We start from the raw sequence: 20,231 nt of genomic DNA, 5'->3' as shown, positions 1-20,231 counted from the left end.
AAAACTCTTCAATGTCTTTGTCAATGAAAAAATTATCCAGGTCAGTTCCAACCCTTGTTTCTTGGTTGTGACTGCACTCAAAACAAATTTTTTAACTTGGTTGGTTTTTCAAAACTAATTTAAATTATGGATTGACAATTTCCCTCTGCTGCTGAAGATACTGAACCTGTAGAAAGGCAGAGGGGTACAGTAATGGCTTAGGCCAAATTTGCATTTAAAGGTGTAGTAATGTAACAAAAGCTTTAATTCATTCTTTAAAATGTGTTTTTTCCCTGCTCTGCCATCCTGGCTTTCCTGAGCAGCTATGAAATAAAGCAGTAACTGCTGTGCTAAACATTCACTAAAGCAGCTGTGCATGTGGCTGTTGTGGTTTGACGCAGCTAAGTGTCAAGCACGCAAAATCTGTTCTTTTCGTAGGGGGAAAATAAGAAAATATTGAGGAAAACTAGAGAGCTGCGAGGCAAAACAGGTTCAAACTTAAACGGCTGCAATACAAAGAAAGAGTTTTATTACTAATAGAATTAAAAGTAAAAAGAAACAGCAAGAAATTAAAGCAAACCTCTTCCCCCCTTTCCAGCACTTTCTTCCCTTTACCCAACTCGCACAAAGGACAACAGAACATGGGATTTTAGTCAGTGTTGCAGTTCTTGATAAGTCTCTTTCTTATGCTTAAGGAAAAAAGGGGTTTTTTTCTGCTTCGCATGGTTCCCAAACTGCCACCAACAGCAGACCCACCCGGAAAGAAACAATCTGCTGTGGTGTAAAACATCTCTTCCATGAAAAATCTCACAGTTCCTTCACACTGACAAACACAGGCTATCACATGGGGTTATTAATCTTTTTAAGGATGAGTTATTTTGACCTGAACACAAAGGCTTTCTTTGCCACAAGTCTCTAGAAACCTCTCAATGCTTCTATGTAGCCTGGCATAGGCACTCCTAACAATCTTTATGGGCCACACATGAGTTCTCCATCCCCCCATCTACTTCAAATGGATCAAAGAGACAAACAGTTTGTGATATTACAGTTTCTTACCACAGCATGTAAGAAGTTTTTTTAAGCTACGCACGAGAATCGTGGCACTGCCCTCTTTTCTCCTGTCGCCATGTTCAGCTTTGTATCACACAACTCACTTTCTCTCTGGCTCTGAAACCACCATGTTGAAAAGTGTCCTTGTTCAGGCTTTATGGTGGAGAAAGCCTCGTTCCCTTTGTGCTGCTGGCTGCATGGTGTCATCTTCAGTTTGGCATGAAGTGTGCTGGCTGCAGACAGGAGGCTCTGCCAGCTCCCATTGGCTCTGCCAGCTCCACATGGAGAGGAGAGGATAAGGACCCGCTGGTCCCAAGAGGCCGTGCTGGATGGCTTTAGCTGTGTGGCAGTCCATGGCTGGTTTTAGCTGCCTGTGGCTCTGGGATAGTTCCCCCCCAGCAACCCAGGGTCCGTGCTGCGGAGTTGCGAAAAGGCGGGGGGGGGCAGGGGCCCCAGTGGGGCCCGGAGGCTCTGAGGCCCCCCCACCTTCTGGCAGGCAAGCTGGAACAAAAAGAATTCCCACCTTTCCGTGTGGTTTAAATATGTAAATTGTAAATATGTAATTGTAAATTGTGAGAAACCTTGAACTCAGGTTCAACCCACTACAGTGGCATAGCAGACTTGATCTTTCAAATTATCTGAAAGTTTCTGAAATGCAGTCCTAGGTCTGTAGTTTGTTCACCCATCAACAATGAAGAAAATAGCAGCTTTCATGTATTGTCTTTTCTGGGTTGGGTTTGGGTTTTTTTGGAAGAGTATCAGCACTGGTCAGTCTGAGGTGCTCCTCTTGGTTAGTCTCCCCTTCTCATAGGATTTAGAGTCCTCTTAGGGCTCTTCCCAGGGAGCAGTTGTTAGCTGCAAATGAGTTGTTCCTGGCTGGTTTGGGCTCCTGTCATTGACTGGCTGCCTGGCCCTGGAACAGCAGCTGTACATCAGTCCTTAGACTGGAGCTCTGCATGGTCAGCTGTATGTGTTTTCTGGGGCCTCCTGACGGTGACTGTGGAGCTGGCTGCTCACTCTGCCTGTGATGAGGACAGCAGAAGTCACTCTAATGAAATGCACCTGGCATAACGTTAGGAAATGTTACTTAACAAACGAAAATGTTACATGAACACTGTGTTGAAAACAACGCTGGACAGGCCATGTGGCTACTGAGTGCCTGGCTGTGTCAAACAGAACACTAATTCGGTAGCCATGAGTGCATGAGACAGTGGGAACCTGGCAACTGATGGCATGCTTATGACTGTTCACCACAGGATCAGCGTCAGACAGAGGCAATCCAGCTGTTGCAAGCACAGCTCACCAACATGACTCAGCTGGCTTCCAACCTGTCAGCGACTGTGGCGGAACTAAAACGTGAGGTAATCACACTTCAGCAGTGTGGCATGAGAACTCAAAGGAAATAGATGCATAAACACATCTCTGTTTGAAGAGACCAGAGTCCTCAAATAAGGTTTTAAATTGTCTGTAGTGTTGCTTTCAGCCAACTTTAGCTACAAATTTGAATAACTGGGGCTGTCTTGTGCACAACAAAATTGGTAATAATTACTGCAGACCCACTAGGCCCTGTGATTGTAGTCTGAGCTAAGGTACCCTTCTCCTTTCCCCACTGGCTATTGTTATCTTTAGAGATTAGGGGAATCTTGGCAACAATAATAGGAATGTTTTTTCTCAAATGTGTATGTTCTGCCTGCCTGGCATTTCAATAATAAGCAGTACCATAAACATGACCTTCTATATTTTGTGCCTATTGCCAAAGACCTTCCTTGAACTGACACTTAGTAAGACTCCTCCTTTGATGCTTGACTGGCTAAGCTCCTGTTTATGAGTGCTGTGGTTAGTGAAACAACATTGAATCAAGTGATTATAATTGTATTCTGTGAAGTACTGCAGTGTCAGCTGGTAAAAAGCATAGTTTAGATTTGCCATAGTATTGTATCCATGTCAGCAGTGAACCAGAGAAGTTACTTTCTGAGCATGTTTTCTTATGGGAAGTGTATTGCTTTCAGGGAGGTTTGGATGCTCTTGGCAAGGAGTGGCAGCTTCTCTAGTTATGCTGGTACTGGAGACAGGGAAATCTTGTCCTGTTAGCAGCTAATGGGATTTGGCCTTCACTCCTTGAATGCTGCACAGCCAATAGACTGCATCAAACCTCTGAAAAATTACTCAAATGTCAACAAGTTCAGTGAAATTAAAGAAAAGTGAGTTGAGAACATAGCATTTGTCTTTTAAAGCTTAAAACATAAGAATAGCAATATCATGGAGTTGTTCTGTCTTCAACGATTGTCTCAAATCCCTGCAGGTTTCTGATCGCCAGACTTACCTGGTGATTTCGCTGGTTCTCTGCCTCATTCTGGGCTTGGTGCTTTTTGTGCAGCGGTGCAGGAGCCCTTCTCAGTTCTGTGAAGATTACCTCTCAAAAATTCCCAAAAGCAATCACTACCCAAGCCCCAAAAGGTAAGGTACTTATATTTGAAACTTAATTATTCTTTCAGCTTTTTCTATTTCCTAAGTCTGCTGGTACTGACACATCTGCTTTAATTCTGAGTTTTCTTTCTGCACACTGAGAATTGATAGCAAAGAGCTATTGATCATAACTCTCTCCTAGGAGCATTTTGGGGCTAGTATGGTTAACAAATATGCCTTGATAACTTGTTGCAAGCATAGTACTGTATCTGCCAGGCTTTCTTGGGCACCTCAGCAAATAGTTCTGTCTTTCTGCCAAGAATGCCTCTTAATGAGAAATGTGTATGACAAAGTCCCGAGAAAAATGTGTTTAAAAAGCTTTCTGGAATTTCCTAGGTGTTTTTCCTCCTATGATGATATGAATTTGAAAAGAAGAACTTCCCTTCCACTGGTCAGATCACAGTCTTTTCAGCTAGCTGGTAAAGAAGGTATTATTTGTATCATACATCTGGTCTCTGGTGTTGCTCTTAGTGCTGCACAATGTGTGTGTAGTTCATGTATGTGTTCTGTAAGACAAGGTGGTTTGTGAACAAGTTACCAACTGCTCACAGAACTATGCTAAATTATGCTAAAACCTTAAATGCAGTTTTTGCCATCAGTTTTTTTTTTTTGCTCTGCAAATGTTTTTTGGGGGTTAGGAGCAGTCAATGCAGGCACTCAGGTCTGCAAAGCTTGCAGAAAGTAGCTTTTTTTTTTTTTTTGTTCTTGTAAATGCCAGATGTGGGAAGTCCTGATAGCTATGTTTTAAACTTGGCAGGTATTTAGGATTCAAATTTAGCAACTGCAGTAAGAAAATTTAGACCATTTATCTTGGCTTAGGTATGAGGAATGATCTGGTCTTTTCAGTATTCATAGTAGACTTGGGACAACTGATTTTGATTTCTTAGGAGTGTCGTGCAAAACCAAGTGTTGCAGATCATAGTAACTACCAAGAATGCTGCTGACACAGCTCTTCAGGCTGCAGCAAACTTGCCTCAGAGATTATTGTACTGTGAATAAAACTGCATTAAAACTTGAGTTGGGAATGTGATGCAGTGAACACCAACTATTTTTTTTCAAAACTACACTTTTCCCAAATTCTCCCCTGCTGTGGTCTCATGTCAGTCTGAACATCTGCCTCGTTGGCAAGCGCACATCTGTGTTGTCAGGGGCAGGCTGCACATGAAACACTGTTACACTGGTAGCAGTTTGGTTTCCTAGACTTCAACTTTTGCTGACTCCTGCTCCTTTTCCCCAAAGGATGTTCTCTGTACTTCTCCCATGGCCATATCTACCAGAAAGCCGAGTGTTTGTGTGTGTCACTGACAGCTGCCATGACAGCACAGGGGAATTTCTCTGTGTGCTGACTTTACTTTCAGTGTTTGTGTTGTGCCCCCCCTTAACTTAAAAAAGGAGGGAGGAAAAAAAGTGCCTGATAAGTGGAGTATTTTGTTGTGCTGCTGTTTAGTTGGGATTGTGTTGCTCTAGAAGTGGCAGTGTCAGGACTGCTAAGTGTATGTTCCCTCTCTTACAGTGGATCCAGAGGATCTGTACATTGTGGAGCCCCTGAAGTTTTCCCCAGAGAAAAAGGTACTGTGCTGTGGGGAGGGAACTAGTGGGGCTGAGGTGTTCCTGCTGGCAGGTGGTGCACATCTCAGCTGCTCTCCCTGCTGGTTCCTAGGCTTGGCCTGGATGCTCTGCTTGACTTCCAGAACTTCACTGTTTCTTTTTTCACTTGTGGTTTCAGAAGAAGCGTTGCAAGTACAAAAGTGAAAAACCAGAGACTATTAAGCCGGCAACAGAGCCTCTGCACCCAATAGCCAACGGGGAGATCAAAGGAAGGAAGCCCTTCACAAACCAGAGGGACTTCTCTAACATTGGGGAGGTTTATCACTCTTCCTATAAGGGCCCTCCATCCGAAGGAAGCTCTGAAACATCGTCGCAGTCTGAGGAGTCCTATTTTTGTGGCATTTCAGCATGTACGAGTCTGTGCAACGGGCAGACCCAAAAGACAAAAACTGAGAAGAGGGCTATAAAACGAAGACGGTCGAAAGTTTCAGACCAAGGGAAGCTCATAAACGCTCTAATACAGACTAAGTCGGGGTCAATGCCAAGTCTGCATGACATAATCAAAGGAAACAAAGATATAACAGTGGGAACACTTGGTGTCACAACAGTTTCTGGACACATCTAAACCTAGCTGAACTTCTCAAACAGGAGAGTGTTTGTTCGTTTGAGAACAGTCTGTGGTATTCTGTGGAAGGATAGTGGGAGACGAAGAACTCAACTCATTGGAAAGTATTCAGAAATTTGGTTTCTGCCTTTTTAAATAGATGGGATTGTGTCAATCTTGGCTATAAGCTGCAGCTTTACAAGGCTGATAATTTCCTATGAGAACAGCTTGGGGGGAGGGAGGGCAGGGTTCATTTTATAAAGGTTTTTTTTCACAGTTCTTGGGGCAGAGATTTTTTGAAACCCAGTTTGTTGGGTGGAATAGGGATAAAAGCCTAATCCTCTTCCTTTAGCTTTGTTCCTATTTCTTGCACCTTCCCATATTTATGTGCCTTTTGTCTATTTATAATGCCACTGGAAGAGGGGAGATACAATTGTTTGTCATTTGATTTATTTTGTAATTTCTCTAGCTTTTTTTGAAGATGCAACACTACAGTGCTGTAAAGGGACATGTGTCAGCCTTCAGCTGGACTTAGTAATGTGGACTGGATACTGTAAAAATACCAATAGATGGACTTGCCTGACTAGATTCTTGTTGTGCAAACTCTGTTGAGGAAAATCTCTCATGAGGGATGGCAACTGTGTTATTTGCACCTTCAGTCACAATCGGAGCTTAGTCTGATGTGCGAAATCAGTGACGGTGGCTCTTCAGGATTTCCTGTGTGCGATGGAATCTGAGGCTGAGGAATGCATTTGTCACCTGCATGGCCTGCTGCAGTTCTCTGGAGGAAGTGGATGAGGAATGCTCACTGTTGTGCTGAGCTCAGGGAAAGCTCAGCTGAAGAATGTGAGGGTGCATTCTCAGAGCCTGCTCTGGTGGCTGTGTTGAGCTTGCAAAGCCTGGGAGCTGCAGCTGTTGGGCTGGTTCACAGTGGGTGTTTCCATAACGTTTGCTTTTGTATTGGCTAACAAATGTGCAGTGTTGGTATGGTTGGTATTTCATACTCAAGTGTTTTTTATTTTGACTGTGACTGTATATTTGGATACTATAGGATGTGTGGTTGCTAAACTGTTGAGTGTGGTTCTGAGTGAGTGGAACAAAAGGTTATTCTTTTTGACAGGTGTTACAGGTTCGCATTGTACAAAATAAGTTAACTTATTGAGCACTTTTAGTGGTACCCTTTTTAATAGATCTAATGCCTTTCCCTGGGTATTGTACGTAATGTGACTTATTTAAAGCCTTTGTTTTTTTGCTGCTTTCTTGTTAGTTTATGAATACTTCAAAGTGATGTACTCTTAAGAGTTGATCTGCACAATTAGCCAGTCAGAGCACATGAACCAGACGTGTTGAACATGAATTCAGAAGGGTGTCAAACCTGGATGAAGATAATTCATACCACCAGAGTGCAGCATCCAATGTTGTGGAGCAAGAGTATGTAACTACAGAGCTGTAGTGCCATTAGAAACTGTGAATTTCCAAATAAATCTGAACACTTTGTCTTTCATTTACTGGCATTTTTTCCTTTGAAAATGAAACTTGTGGGTTATGTTCTTTGAGAAGGACTAGTCTTTAAATTTCAGTCCAGGGCTAGGACTTGGGATCCTTTGGGCTGTAGTAAGGAGTTCATAAACTTATCAGCCTGGATGTGTTATTCTGTTTAAAAAAAGAAAAGTGTGGGGGAATGGATTCTGAAGGCTGATTGGTGCTTTGTCTGAAAGGTCAGGAACTGTGGCCCTGTGACACTGCTGGAAAGGTTTCCAGCAGGGTCAGTTCATACCTTGCCCTGGGGGATCCCTGCATGTGGTGGCTTTCTGTGAGGAGGACTGCATGAAGTGACCTCTTGGTACTCAGAGCTAAGGCTTGTGAAGGATAAAAAAAGACCATGAAAGGAAAGTTAGAGGTCATTATCTCAAACCAGAGTTTTCAGCTTCAAGTTTGCCCCTTACTGGTCCCTCCCCCTCTAACTTATTTCTATCAAGCACAGCAGGACTGTGTGCAGCCAAAATGCCAAATTCACAGGCTGGCCAGTATCTGCTGGTCAGAGGAGACTTCCCCAGCACTGAGTTCTCACTTGAGTGTCTCAGGACTCTGCTTCATCATAGCACTATGATTTAAAAATATAATTGAATGTGGAGTTTGCTGAGGGAGGAGAGTGTTGGGTGTTTTTGGGGGGGAGCGTGTGTAAGAAACGTGTACCTTTATTGCCCAGGCAACCACTGGGCTTTTCTCTTTGGTAAGAATCACCTGAAGCTGGATGTGACTGAATTCTAAAACAGCCCATGTTGACTCTCTGTGAACTAAAGACTCTCAGATCTACACTACGCTGATAAATGAGACTGCATGTTGAAATCCTAAGCACATGTTTAGATTCCCAAGTTAACAATTCCAGATGTGAAACCAAATGCATTCTAAACTGGTCTCTTAATACCCTGCTCTCTTTATACATTTTAAAAACTGGGCATGACTTAGGTCTAAGGAGTTGATGCATTGTGTGGAAAAATACCAGTGATAAAGCTTGTCCTGTAATGAACATGTGGGAAGTGTGCCATGGGAATAACACATCTGAAGGAACCTACAAGGGCCAATTATGCTTTTGCAGACTTGAGAACGTGTTCTGGCAGGAGACTGGAGACTGAACTACAGCATCCACCTGCTGCTGGTGGAAGCTTTTAGTGATCTAACCACTTTAAAAAAAAAAAGTTCTCTTATCATCAGGTTATTATTGCTTAATGTTTTCCTTTCATGTGGGGTCTTGAGTAATTTTCTACTTGCAGTTTTATTAATGTCACACAATCTGGCTTTCAAAATTAGAATTTTTTTAGAATCAAGTCTCTTAAATTGGTTATGGATTTTGTGTAGGGATAGTAGTTTCTAATGAAGACAGTTTATACATCTCAAATTCCTGTGTGGTGTGGATACTTACATGGAGGGACAATCTTACAATATTGCATACTAAGGTTGGACAGCTGTTGGTGTAAAGAAGCCAGTGTGTATGCTGGAGTGAGGATGGTGTCCTTCAGTCCAGGCAGGTCCTGAGCCCAAGGTCAAAAAAATCTTTAATGCAGAGGTTTCCATGTGAGGATGGATAGGTGCAAACACACACCTTGTGTGAGTTGCTGGCTGTGTTTGCCAAAGTAAGGTGTTTAGGTTATATATATTAAGCATCAGAGTGGAAATCCAGGCTTTTTTAAATATGCAAACTCTACCAGCTGTGTGGTGAGGTAAGTAGAGAGCTCAAGTCTAAGGTGTTGTGTGGCTTCTGCTTTTGCCGAGTTACAGCACGAGATGGAACAGCTTAGCAGGTTTTGCTTAATTAGGTACAAACATGTTCCACTTCATTTGGAACAATTAAAGTGTAGAGCCCTGACCACAAAGTGCTGTAGGCAGGCCCTGTGTGGCTCATCTCCTGGAAACCCTGAGTGTCGAACAGCAGCAGGTGCTGCTGGAGATGTTGCTGGGCTTTGTGACAGTGCAACAAGAATCTCTTCCAAGAGCTTGCTCAGATAAAAGGTTAGGTTGGAAAAGGGTACTGAAACTCACCAATCTTTTCTTACTTATCCTTTCTCTAATTTAAGCAGAGTAAGTTTGAAAGAAGGTTCCAAGGAGCCTTCTGCTGCCTTCTTGCTGTCTCATATTGGACACAGGGCCTGGGAGCTGCAACTGGCCCTTATTCTGCTGCTTTCCATTAGAGTTGCCATTAACTCCACAGCAGCAGGGTGGCTTTTGGAAGGCAACAGAGAGGAAGTGAACTCTCTGCACCTTGTGGACTTAGAGATGGAAAAGAAACGTTTGCCACCTTGAGGCTTGTTTTTCTCCCTTGTTAGATGTGGTTGGAGCCTCCGTCCAGCTGCGGGGCCCTCTGCGAACTCGCAGCAAACACGAATCCCTGTCTGCTATTTCTCTTTTCCCGGAAAAATAACTGGAAGCAGCTACTGAAGCTTCTGCGAGTTGTAATGACACAGTCAGAGTTTTTATCTTGAATGGGCTGAGAATGGCTGCTCCCAAGAAGAAATAAAGTTGTCAAGTACCAACTAGGCCCCCTGACCAGCAGAGCCAGCTGGTGTTTTCCAGGGCCAAGGCTGGCTTTGTGCTGAGAGGCTGGGACAGGGCATGGACTCTGCAGAAGGGCTTGTGAATGTCCTGTCCTCCCCTCAACTGCCACTTGGGGGGACAGGAACTCAACACCTCCACCTTCTCTTGATCTTCCTCACAACTTGTGAGTGACCACAGCACCTTGTTCCATTTTGTCCCCTTACTAAGCTGTTGTACAGTATGAAGTGACCTGCTTGTGTTTCTCAGAATAGATCCCATTACCTCATAACCACTATACGTCATTTCCCTGCACTTACTATGGGCACCAAAGAAATGAAAGCAGCAGAGTAATATTTTAAGTATTCTTCTTTTTCTCAGCTGCTTTGGTTCCTTGGATTCTCTCTCACCTCAGGACAGAGCCCTCTTTTGCTGAATTCAGGGCTGCTGCCTGCTTGTTGTGATCACGGTGGAGGAGAGGACAGAGCACTTTGCTCAGTGGAAGAGGGACATACTAAACACTGTAATGCCAGGCCAGGGCTGTTAACCGTAGACTTTAAAACCTGTTCTTGAGTGTGAATATCTGAATGTCCCCGCCATGGCACCAAAACATGGCATTTACATGTGCTGCAAATGCTCCTAGCAAGGACAGCAGTTGAGGAAATGAAAAGCATCACCATCATTTGAGAGACCAAACTTAAAAAACACGTAAGAAAGAAAACAACATGAAGATGTCAGTGCTAACTGCAAATGCCGGGTGAGTTCTGTTGCCTTCTACACCCCTCTCGGGCTTCAGCAGATGCATGTCCTCTCCCTTTGGAGGCAGCTTTCACAAGTATCCATACCAATGTTCAGTTGAAAATCCATCTCTTCCAAACTCTGTCACATTTAGTGACTCCTTGGGAAGCTTTTTATTCTGTGAGATTTAAGAGCTCTCTGCTGTTGGAAATAATCCCTCTCTTTATAGGTTTTCCACTCACCATCCATCCCTCCCTGCCAATCTACTCTTGAACAGACAGATTTGAACCTCTTCTCTGTCCAACAGTTACTGCAACTTCTTCCAGAGCCTCTCTGAAGTTGAACAAAGACTTGTGAAGTGAGTTCCAGGAGTGTCTGTAGCTGCCTAGTGCTGTATGTGAGCTCTCATGGGAGCCCATGGGCTGGAAGCTCGTGTCCAGCTGAGGAGCCTCTCAGTTGCAGACTTGTTTTCTTTCTAATTCATTGTCTTCTACCCAAAGAGCTCGATCTGCAGTCTTTGTTTCTTGCCTTGTTTTCTTCTGATTGAATTCGCTGTCCTCACTATTTTGAATCCTGTGTTTTTGAATGAGAATGATCCTCAACTTTCTCAGCTGCTCTTGGGTGTAATTTCTGCAGCCCTGTTGGCTTTCAAGAGTTGCTTTTTAGCATTTCCACTAATCATTAGTGTGAGAGGAAAGATTTGTTAATTGCTTCCAGAGAGACTCTGTCCAAAACATGGTGAGAGCCTCTCCTACACAGAGGTTCACACTTCAGTATTTGTTTTAAGTTTCAGGTTTTATTTTCTGTCAAGTATTAGATCTGGATCATTCAAGTCCTGCTTTCTTTGGGGTATTTCAGGCAGGTCATCCTTTTGTCCCTAAATCATGGTGGTACAAATTCTTAGCTGCTGGCTGATTCTCTGCCATCAGCTTCAGCATAATTATGTGTCTTGTTAGTAAGAGCTCCCACCTCTCTGGGAGAGGGTGAATTGGGGATGGAGAGTGTTCTGAGCAAATCCTCTTTTTCAGTCTGTAATGGTTTTTGTTGGTTTTGGCAAAGGGGAACAATTGTCTGGTAAGGGCTATGGAAGGTGTTTCCATTGGAAAATATTCCTTCCTTCCTGTTCAAATGACATATTAGGGCTGCTGGAAACAGAGTGTACAGACTGGTTCAAGAGTGGGATAGGGTGGTGGAGGCAAATCTGTCACCCCTTTTGTCCTTCTTATGCCCTGTTTTCCTGCCCAGTTGTCCTTGTCCCACATTTTAGGAGGGCTCAGCCTTGTCTAAATTCTGACTCTAGGCCTTTAGCAAAATTCATGTGACTACAGCAAATTGTCCTGCCATTATTTCAGTAGCCCTGTTAATATCCTGTGTCACTTGAGCAGCAGGAAGCCAGCAGAACACACAGCCTGCAGTCACCAGAACCTGCTTTTTTTTGGACCAGAGGATCTCCAGAGGTCCCTTCCAACCCCAGCCATCCTGTGACTCTGATCCTGATGTGCTATGCAGACACAGCTCTGCCTGACACCATCTTCCAGTCAGTGTGTGTCATCTTGGTGGTGTCTGCAGGTGGTGACAGGAAAATGGAGCGTGACAGCAGAGGAAGAGGTCCCTGAAAGCATGTTGTGCACTAAGCATTTTTTGATGGTAAAATAGCCCCAATCTTTGGTTTGCCACAGCATGTGGTATTAGCAGGCTCTTGATCTGGGCATCCAAAAGAGAAGGTGCAGCTGAAATTGCTTCAGTTGGTTTCCTTTTCTTTCCCTCTCACCCACCCATTAAAAAAGCATCTTTGTGATAATAGGAAGCAGTGGGTTAGAAGCAAGAACACTTGTGACATTTAAGGGAAACTGCTACTGTGTCCTCAATCCCACCTCAATAAGCTGTTGGCATTAAACACAGTGTCGGGAAAAACTTGGGAGTGGATCCTCTCCGGGCAAAGCCATTGTGTGACCCTCTCTTGTAACGGCTGTGGGAGTGGATGGGGACCTGTCCTTGGGTGGCTGGGGAATGCCGTTCTGGGATACAGAGAGGATGACTGAGCCAGGGTAGGCATGACCAAGCTTGAACTTGTTAGAGTTGGATTTATGTTGCCTTTGTCTCTTTTAAAACCAGAAGTGTGAGGAAGAGCCAGATGAAACCCCTGCTGTGGAGCACTGCTGCAGCAAAGGGCTGGTGAATATCTTCAAAAAGCAGTGGGATGTCTGGTGGTGTAGGCAAGACTTTGTCAGCATGTCTGATTTATTGCTATGGTTGCAGGCAAAGCTGAGCCCTTGCTTCAGAGAAACAAGTGTACATAGGTTGTTCAAATGTGCTCTTTTCAGATCCCAGTTTTGATGTTCAAGATCAAAGCCTGCACATTGTGATTGCTTCCTTCAGCCACAGGAGACAAATCTCTAGTTTGCTCGTGTTAAGCATTTCCTTCTTTTTTAACACCACTCCATACAAATACACACTTCAACACGGGGCTGTAAAATGCAAGAAAAATTGTTTATAATCACTTGTGTGCACCTGTAAATCTGTGGGTCAATCTCACTGTCACTGCTTAGAAATCTGCAGTAAACGAGGAATGGAAACTGAGAAACGGAAATGTCCCTGTGTCTCTTCATTAGGCTATTGTAATGAGCTCTTAAAAGTGCTGGCCCTTGCAGCATGGTCTGGATTCTGGGTTCTTCCTTGGAAGGGAGGAGGGCAGCCCCCTGAGCTGGCTCTGCCTGGGCTGTTCATGCTGGGCCAGCTCTGCTCAGGCTGCAGCACTCACAGTGGCTTCCTCTTCTCACTGAGGTTTTTATCACGGCAGGACAGCGCCTGTGTTCCGTGCCCCGGGATCCATGCCCTGCGGAGCTGCCGAGGAAAGGGGGGGATGCACAACGGACAGGTAAGGAACGAAGCGATTCCTTAGCATCCCACTTGGGATTGGTTCTTCATCCTCCTGCTGTGGGCAGGAGTCCTCAGCTCTGTCTCTCCCTTGCGGTGCAGGATGCCAGAGAGTTTGTCGTTCCTTTCGCTCTGCTCGCGGTCCAGGACGGGCCGTGGGAAAGCAGCCGCCCGTATCCTTTGGGGCTGCTGTTCAGGGTGTTGGATTGCTGAGCCCCGGGCGGCAGCGCAGCCCCCGCGTGTCCCGAGACGGAGCTGTGGGAGGAGCGGGGGGGTCGTGACCCGCCAGCCCGGGCCGGAAGGCGGTTTGATGTTGATGCGTGAGGCTTTTGATGCTTGAGGCTCTCAGAGTCGCAGCATCCGAGCTGGGTGTCCGCCGCTGCAGGGATGCAGCCGTGCCAGGGCAAAGCTGGGGCTGTCCCCAGGGCTCAGGCTGGGCCAAGCCCGGCAGGTTTCGGGTGCCACAGGGAAGAGCGCACCAGGCATATCCAGCCCATCCCGCTCCCGGCCATGCAGCAGAACTTGAACTACGTGTACCCCCAGATCTTTTGGGTGGACGGTTGTGCTGATGCAGGTGCTTCCTGCTCCCCGGCACCCCCCGTGGGTCCTTTCCCACCACCGGTACCCGACCGGAGGAGAAAGCCACGGAACAACAGGGGAAGGAGAAGCGTCGGCTTCCTCGTGATGTTCTTGCTGATCCTGGTGGCCTTCACTGGAGTGGGGCTGTGCATGTTTAAGATTTTTCACCTGGAGAAGGAAGTGGATGAACTCAGAGAGGTGAGGTCTGCCTGGCTGGTCACAGGTCCCTGGGGAAACAGGGAAAAAGAAACACTTGGAATCGTGTCTGAGATGCTCAGGTGGTGCAGAGCTCCCCAAGGGGCAGGATGGTGGCATTTCAGTGTCTGCTGTGACAGAGGAAGGGGGTTGCTTGTTCCCGTACGGGACTGCTCGGTCGGTGACTGATTTATCTGGATTTCTTTATGTTGCTGAGTGCTGCCAGGTCTCTCCCTGTGTATTTCTTAGCACTTCGCAGCTCCCCATGGGCATCCAGAATTAGCCACTGTCAAAGACAGTCCTTGCTCTCAGTCTAAGCCAGTGTCCCTCTTCTCTTTTGACAGTCTGCCAGCGCTGAGCACATCCCTCCAGCTTCAGAGAAACTCACGGGTGAGTCTGTGCCTGGAGGAGGAACCCAGTGAAATTGAAACTTCCCACAAGAACCTGCCAATTTTTCTAGATTTCATTTAGGAAAAAACCCAGGGTTTCAATTTGAGTGGACCAATTTAAAAGTTGTGTTTTGAACTTCCAAACTATTGCTTCTCTTTTGCATTCCATGTTAATGTTGTAAGTGAGGATATCCTTTACAAAAAACGGCCAAGTCAGAAAGAAATTTTCAGCTCTCTTGACAGTTTTTTCTAGATCTGAAAAGTTTTATTTTTCCCCCCCTGGCGGATTTTGGTTATTAGAAAAGTTAATTTATTTTCAAATTTGTTCTGATACTGAATCAAAACAAATTTGAAATAGCAAAATTCTTGGGAAAGGGCAGTCCTGGTTCTCATCAACTCCTATATCAATAAATTTTCCCCTTTAGGGGAAGGGGAGCTGACATTTGAACTGGATGCTCAGTGCTCTGATCACAGGCTTCTTTAGCAAAAGCTGAACATAAATAATAACCCTGAATTTCTTGAGGGGGCTGGATAAATAAATAGAAACAGGGAAATAGTGTAAAGGAGAAGGGGGAGCGGAGAGGAAAATTTAATTGGCTTGATAAAAGAACAGGCTGCTTCCAAAATTAGAGAACATGAAGTAGATGTTGAGGAAAAGTGAAGGATGGAGTGGGATGGGATCCAGATACTGAGTCACTGGAACTGGCCCATCTCTCCAAAGGGAACTCAGCCCTCCAGGGAAGGCAGATTTTCCCAGCTGTGCTCTGCCTTCCTGAGGACAAGGTCTGCCTGGCCAGTGGGATGGATCTCAGGTGTCAGCTTTGTGGCTAGCTCTCCCACTGCCCTCTGGGCTGACTTTTCCATGGAGCACGTGGCCAATGTCTTCCCTATCTTTGTGCAGGGCAGAAGGAGCAGTCACTGCAAAAGGAAGCGAGGAAGGCAGCCCATCTAACAGGTGAGGGAGCAGCAGGAGGTGGGAGCAGGGGGGAATGGGCAGGTGTGATGGGATGAGGGGGTGGCATGGCTGTAGTTGGGCGGAGCCCACCTCACAAGGCTTTCCTATTTTCCTTGGGTAACACATCTGCTCTGACAGTAGAATGTTGCTCCACAGATAAAACCCTCCCCCTCAGTTATGCTTCTCAGTGAGGCCTGGTTTTGGCTTGGCTTTGGGGTGTGGAGGACAGGAGCTGTCACTGGGGGCTGGTGTTGGTGAGGTGTGAGGTCGGGGAGGACTTTCCGCACTGCAGACAAGGCTCGGAGAACGGTTGCCTTGTTGTGACATGGGGTGTGACCTGAGGAAAAAACACTCAACTGGATGTACTTACCACCTTCTTTTTGTCTTGTTTTGGCTTCCAGGGAACCCAGCCCAGCGGGACCTCCCTCTGGAGTGGGAGCCCATCTCTGGCCATGCCTACACCAGTGGCGTCCAGTACCACAACCGGGGGCTGGTCATCAACGAGCCCGGGCTGTACTTTGTGTACTCCAATGTCCTCTTCCGCAGCAGCGCCTGTGACAGCCAGGTCCTGTCCCACATCGTGTACAAGAGAAACCCAAACTCTCCGGGCAGCCTCGTGCTCATGGAGGACAAAGGCATCAACTACTGCACAGGGCAGAGGATGTGGGCCCGGAACAGCTACCTGGGGGCTCTCTTCAAGCTCAGGAAGATGGACAGTTTGCATGTCAACGTCTCCAAAATCGCTCTGGTTAATTTTGAGGAATCCAAGACTTTCTTCGGCTTGTTTAAGCTTTGAAATGGAGCATGGCTGGCAGCCCCTTCACACACACACACGGATATGTGAGGGGTGAGTGCTGCCTGGGCACAGTGGCACCACAAAACCCATTGAGAAACCATGTTTGAGTTTCCCAGCAGGAGGGGGTTCAAGCAACTGGTAAAGGCTTGAAAGCAGACACCTGGAAAGCACTGTACTGCATCAGCCTGAAGAGAATTGCACATATTCTCCTTACAAAAACCCCTGACAAACTCAAAACATAGCGTGCTGAAGACCCTGTTGGAACTCACTACTTGCTACCTGAGAAGATACTGGGACCTGCTGCTCCACGTGGTGTCACGGCCCTGGTGGGGACAGCTGGTGGGTGGGTGTTAAGGAGGTGCCTGAGTCATGGCATGACACCACAGTGGGAATGAGTAGTGTGAACAACTGCTCCCCCTGAGCCACGGCTGGCCACCCTGCCCAGCACTGTGACTGCTGTACCACAGGCACTGCCGGCTAGCTGGGCTGGAGCAGGTGCTGTGCTCATTTTGTGTTATCGACCACTCCCATCCCAGAAAATGCTCCCCAACCCCTTTATTTAACTCATCCCAACATGCCAGAAGCAGCAGTGCCATGAAGGGTGTCCCAGAAGTGGAAGCCTGACCGCACCGTGGTGGTGGGGATGGTGGGGTGACCACAGGCTCTGCTGATGTAATCCGAGCAACACAGCAGTGCAGAGCAGTGGGGCTTGAGGTGAAAGCAGCACCTCAAACCCCCCCTCCTGCCCCTGCAGCACATGAGGGTCCTCCATGGAGGTCTGGTCTGCCACCCCTTTCATGATGCAGGTGGTGACATGCTGGCACCTGTCAATTGCATGACTTCAGCTGGGCCCCTTGTCATGAGATGTTCTCTCCTGAGCAAAACACAGATGGTAAATATATATTTTTCTAGTGAATGGTACTGTCCTCTCCTCATTTGGTGCAACAGGCTTCTGCCATGGTCAAAGCACTGCAAGGCCTCTGTGATCAGGGGTCAGCATCTCATTCCTTCTCCAGCAGTGTGGCAGAAATCTGGGAGTCTCATCCCACTTTGCTGCCTTCTTGGCAGTGCCCAGTGTCCTTTCCATGAGGCTTTGGAGCTCCAGCATCAAAACTGGATCTGGGGATGGGGGAGGTATGGTGTGGGCAGCACAGACCAGGCAGCCCAAGCCCACTTTGACCACCAGGAAGGACCTGAGCTCAAACCACAGTTTTGAGCTTGAGTGGAACCGGGGTGCTTTTGGCTGAGCAGAAATGCTGCTGTCTCCAAAGGCACCATCTGTGTGATCTCTGGCCCCAGAAGCCCTTCTCACAGAGTGGTCTGAAGGGCAAAGAAATGGTGTAAAAAAAACCCCAAACCCTATTTGTTCATCCTGGTGTCAGGTCCATGGAGTTCTAACCCTGGGGCTGCCACTCACATTGCCACCAGGCAGGACACAAAGGCTGTAGCTGTGGTACATCATCACCCTTGCCTGGGCTCCTGCCTTCTTGCAGCTCTGCTGTTGGTGTCAGTGAGTGTGGCTCTTCAGCAGACTGAAGTATTTGTTTCCTTTTCCATGGTGCTGCTCTCAGCTTGGTGCTTGTGGCTTGTAGTTTGTGCTGTTTGCTTCAGAGAAGTATTTCTTTGAATCTTCTCAGGGGTCTGGCTACTGCTGTGGCCAGTGTGAAGGGAAAACTGCGCCCCTGTTCATGCAGCCATTGCTGATATTTCTACTGCATTTCTCAGGATGGAAAGTGTCTCAAAAGGATGAAGCTTAGGGACTTTATGGCTTGACTGATTCTTTCTCACTGCCTTTGCCCCTGCACGTATCAGAGGGGCAAACTGCACAGCGCAGAGGTGGAGCTGCTGGACCCAGACCCTGCCAGGAAAGGCTGGAAATTGCTGTCCTCTTCTGATTGCTGTTTGTGTTGTGTTGCTCTCCTAGTGATGAGGCATCCAAGTGGGGAGTGGGAATCTGCATGTACATGTGCCTGCAAGCTTGCAGCTGTCTCTGTAGCCAAACTAGCCGAGCACATCGTGTGCTTCCCTTCTTTACCGGGAAGCAGCCTGGAGAGAAGCAGGGCATTCCGTGCCCATAGGAAGCCTGCCCTGAAGTTACTCTGTCTGCTAGTACGGTGTTGGAAGGGCTGGAACGATCCCAAAGGCTTCTCTAGGTCAGCACCCAGTAACTCATGCAGGCTGTGGCTGTAGTCAGCTCTGGGGCAGGATGAGCACTTGCACTCACTGTGCACCAGGAAGGGACAAGATCTGTCCTTATCTGAAATGCTAAAGGCACCACAGACCTGCATGTTTTGGAGGCAGTGGCACAGTGGGGTGGACAGTCTTGTTACAAAATAGTGCCGAGTCTCCTGAGGTGAACAGAGCTGGCTTATCCCTGCGGGATCAAGCTGTGGCTCTGAGACTCGCTCCTGAGTCAGAGCGGCCGTGATCACGCGCAGTCAGCAGCTCAGCTGCCAGTGAGACACGGTTCTGCTCGGTGATCCCTTCCTCAAATATCCCTCTAAACTGCCCAGAGCAAAGCCACTGCTCGTGGGCTCTGACTAAAGATTGGAAGTGAGGCCATGACAGGATTACACAATTGCAAGCTGCATGGAGTCAATTCATGGGCTGCTTGTGCCACACCAACTTTATTAAAGTCATCTGCTTATCTAGCTAATTAGCATTTATTTAAAGAAATTTTTGCTAATTGTTACCATTAAATACTCAATGAGTATTAAATTCTGACATTAGGCTCTCTCAAGCTGAGAGAGGTGGGGTTATTCATCCTGGAGAAGTTTCCAGGGAGACCTTAGAGCCCCTTCCAGTGCCTCAAGGGGCTCCCACAGAGCTGGAGAGGGATTTGTGACAAGAACATGGAGTGACAGAACAAAGGGGAAATGGCTTTAAACTGAAAGAGTGTAGGTTTAGATTGGACATTGGGAAGAAATTCTTCCCTGAGAGGGTGGTGAGTCAGGTTGCCCAGAGAAGCTGTGGATGCCACATCCCTGGAAGTGTTCATGGTCAGGTTGGACAGTACTTTGAGCAACATGGTGTAGCAGAAGGGGTCCCTTCCATAAACAGGGGTTGGAGCTATTGTTAAGTCAAACTATTCTGTGATTTTTAATAGCTCTTGGACTGTACTTAAAATTATTTAATAAAAATAAATTATTGAAATTTAATTTGAGCTTACCAAGTTTTTTGTTCCCTCACCACCAAGGGAAGGGTCTCTGCACTAGAAAGGATATCCCAGGTCCATCAGCAGGACTGACCCAGTGGATGTTTGGGTTTTCTCTGTCCTGCAGGTCATGGTTGCAGTGGTCTGAGCTGACATCCTCTCTCCTGACTGAGCAGCCTGGGTCAAGTGTGGAGGTGCCTCAGGGTTTCAGCACTACTTAACAGGGCTCCAGAGACACCCCCGCTGCAGAGAACATGGCTGACAAGAAGTGACAAGCCCAGATCATCTCCTGATAAGAGGTCTCTGGTCTGCTTCCACTGCCCAGGACACAGACAGTGTGGGCAGCTGAACCCTCCCCAGAAGATGCCCATGTGTCTGGATGTGCAGCTGGCCAAATCAGGGTTCTGCATGGCAAATATTTATTCTGCTTTGTGGCCAAGCTCAGAGAGCTGCTTGGCAGAGATATGGCCTCTTTTGTGGTTGATGTGTATTAGATGCTGTATCCTTTTTACATGCCTTGGTGGAGGAAAAGGGAGACCAGGTGCCAGTGCTTTGCAAACCTTGTGCAGGCTCAGGATGTTCTGTAACCAAGGTGGCAGAAGGGGCTGCATCACAGACCAGACTGTATGGGCAGGGCAATTGCTGCTTCCACGGCAAAAGCGCAGTGGAAGCAGAGGGAATCCTGGTCAGGGAGGGAGGAATGTTCCCTGCACAGCTATGGCCAGCATCTCTCTCACCAGTACTGCCTGTTGCATCCATGTATACTGACTCTTCCCCAGTCCATGGCCACTCAGGATGGGAGGAAGGTGGCTGGCGCACAGCAAAGGTAAAGCAAAAGCAGAAGGAGCAGTGGCCGATCCCCAGCTGATCCC

General features: G+C 46.9%; 2 protein-coding genes across 7 annotated transcripts in view; both read left to right on the top strand.

The window, feature by feature from the left end:
• Positions 1-7,151, top strand: part of SUCO (SUN domain containing ossification factor) — a 40,269-nt gene extending 33,118 nt beyond the window's left edge. For 5 of the 6 annotated variants that reach the window (XM_039555979.1, XM_039555977.1, XM_039555975.1 and 2 more), the window contains 5 exons: positions 2,286-2,390; positions 3,332-3,486; positions 3,832-3,923; positions 5,009-5,064; positions 5,222-7,151. In XM_039555979.1, the coding sequence (XP_039411913.1) occupies positions 2,286-2,390; positions 3,332-3,486; positions 3,832-3,923; positions 5,009-5,064; positions 5,222-5,668 (855 nt within the window). In that variant the 3' untranslated portion in view covers positions 5,669-7,151. The remainder of the gene's footprint in view (positions 1-2,285; positions 2,391-3,331; positions 3,487-3,831; positions 3,924-5,008; positions 5,065-5,221) is intronic. The other variant, XM_039555976.1, reaches the window with a different exon arrangement.
• Positions 7,152-13,599: 6,448 nt separating this feature from the next.
• FASLG (Fas ligand) lies at positions 13,600-19,319 on the top strand. The gene is made up of 4 exons (XM_010409326.4): positions 13,600-14,068; positions 14,410-14,455; positions 15,356-15,409; positions 15,811-19,319. Exons 1-4 carry the CDS (start codon positions 13,679-13,681, stop codon positions 16,203-16,205), a joined length of 885 nt encoding a protein of 294 aa, XP_010407628.3. The 5' UTR covers positions 13,600-13,678; the 3' UTR covers positions 16,206-19,319.
• The last annotated feature ends 912 nt before the right edge of the window (positions 19,320-20,231 follow it).

This window comes from Corvus cornix, chromosome 8 (genome assembly GCF_000738735.6).
Source record: "Corvus cornix cornix isolate S_Up_H32 chromosome 8, ASM73873v5, whole genome shotgun sequence".
NCBI classification, from domain to species: Eukaryota; Metazoa; Chordata; class Aves; order Passeriformes; family Corvidae; genus Corvus; species Corvus cornix.
Note: the sequence above shows the minus strand (reverse complement) of the source record. Positions and strands in the feature narration are given on the sequence as shown.

Excerpts from the sequence above, each read along its gene's own strand:
- FASLG (XM_010409326.4), top strand. The coding sequence starts at position 13,679 with ATGCAGCCGTGCCAGGGCAAAGCTGGGGCTGTCCCCAGGGCTCAGGCT. Across the intron at positions 14,456-15,355 it reads AGCTTCAGAGAAACTCACGG|GGCAGAAGGAGCAGTCACTG; the intron begins GTGAGTCTGTGC and ends ATCTTTGTGCAG. Across the intron at positions 15,410-15,810 it reads GAAGGCAGCCCATCTAACAG|GGAACCCAGCCCAGCGGGAC; the intron begins GTGAGGGAGCAG and ends TTTGGCTTCCAG.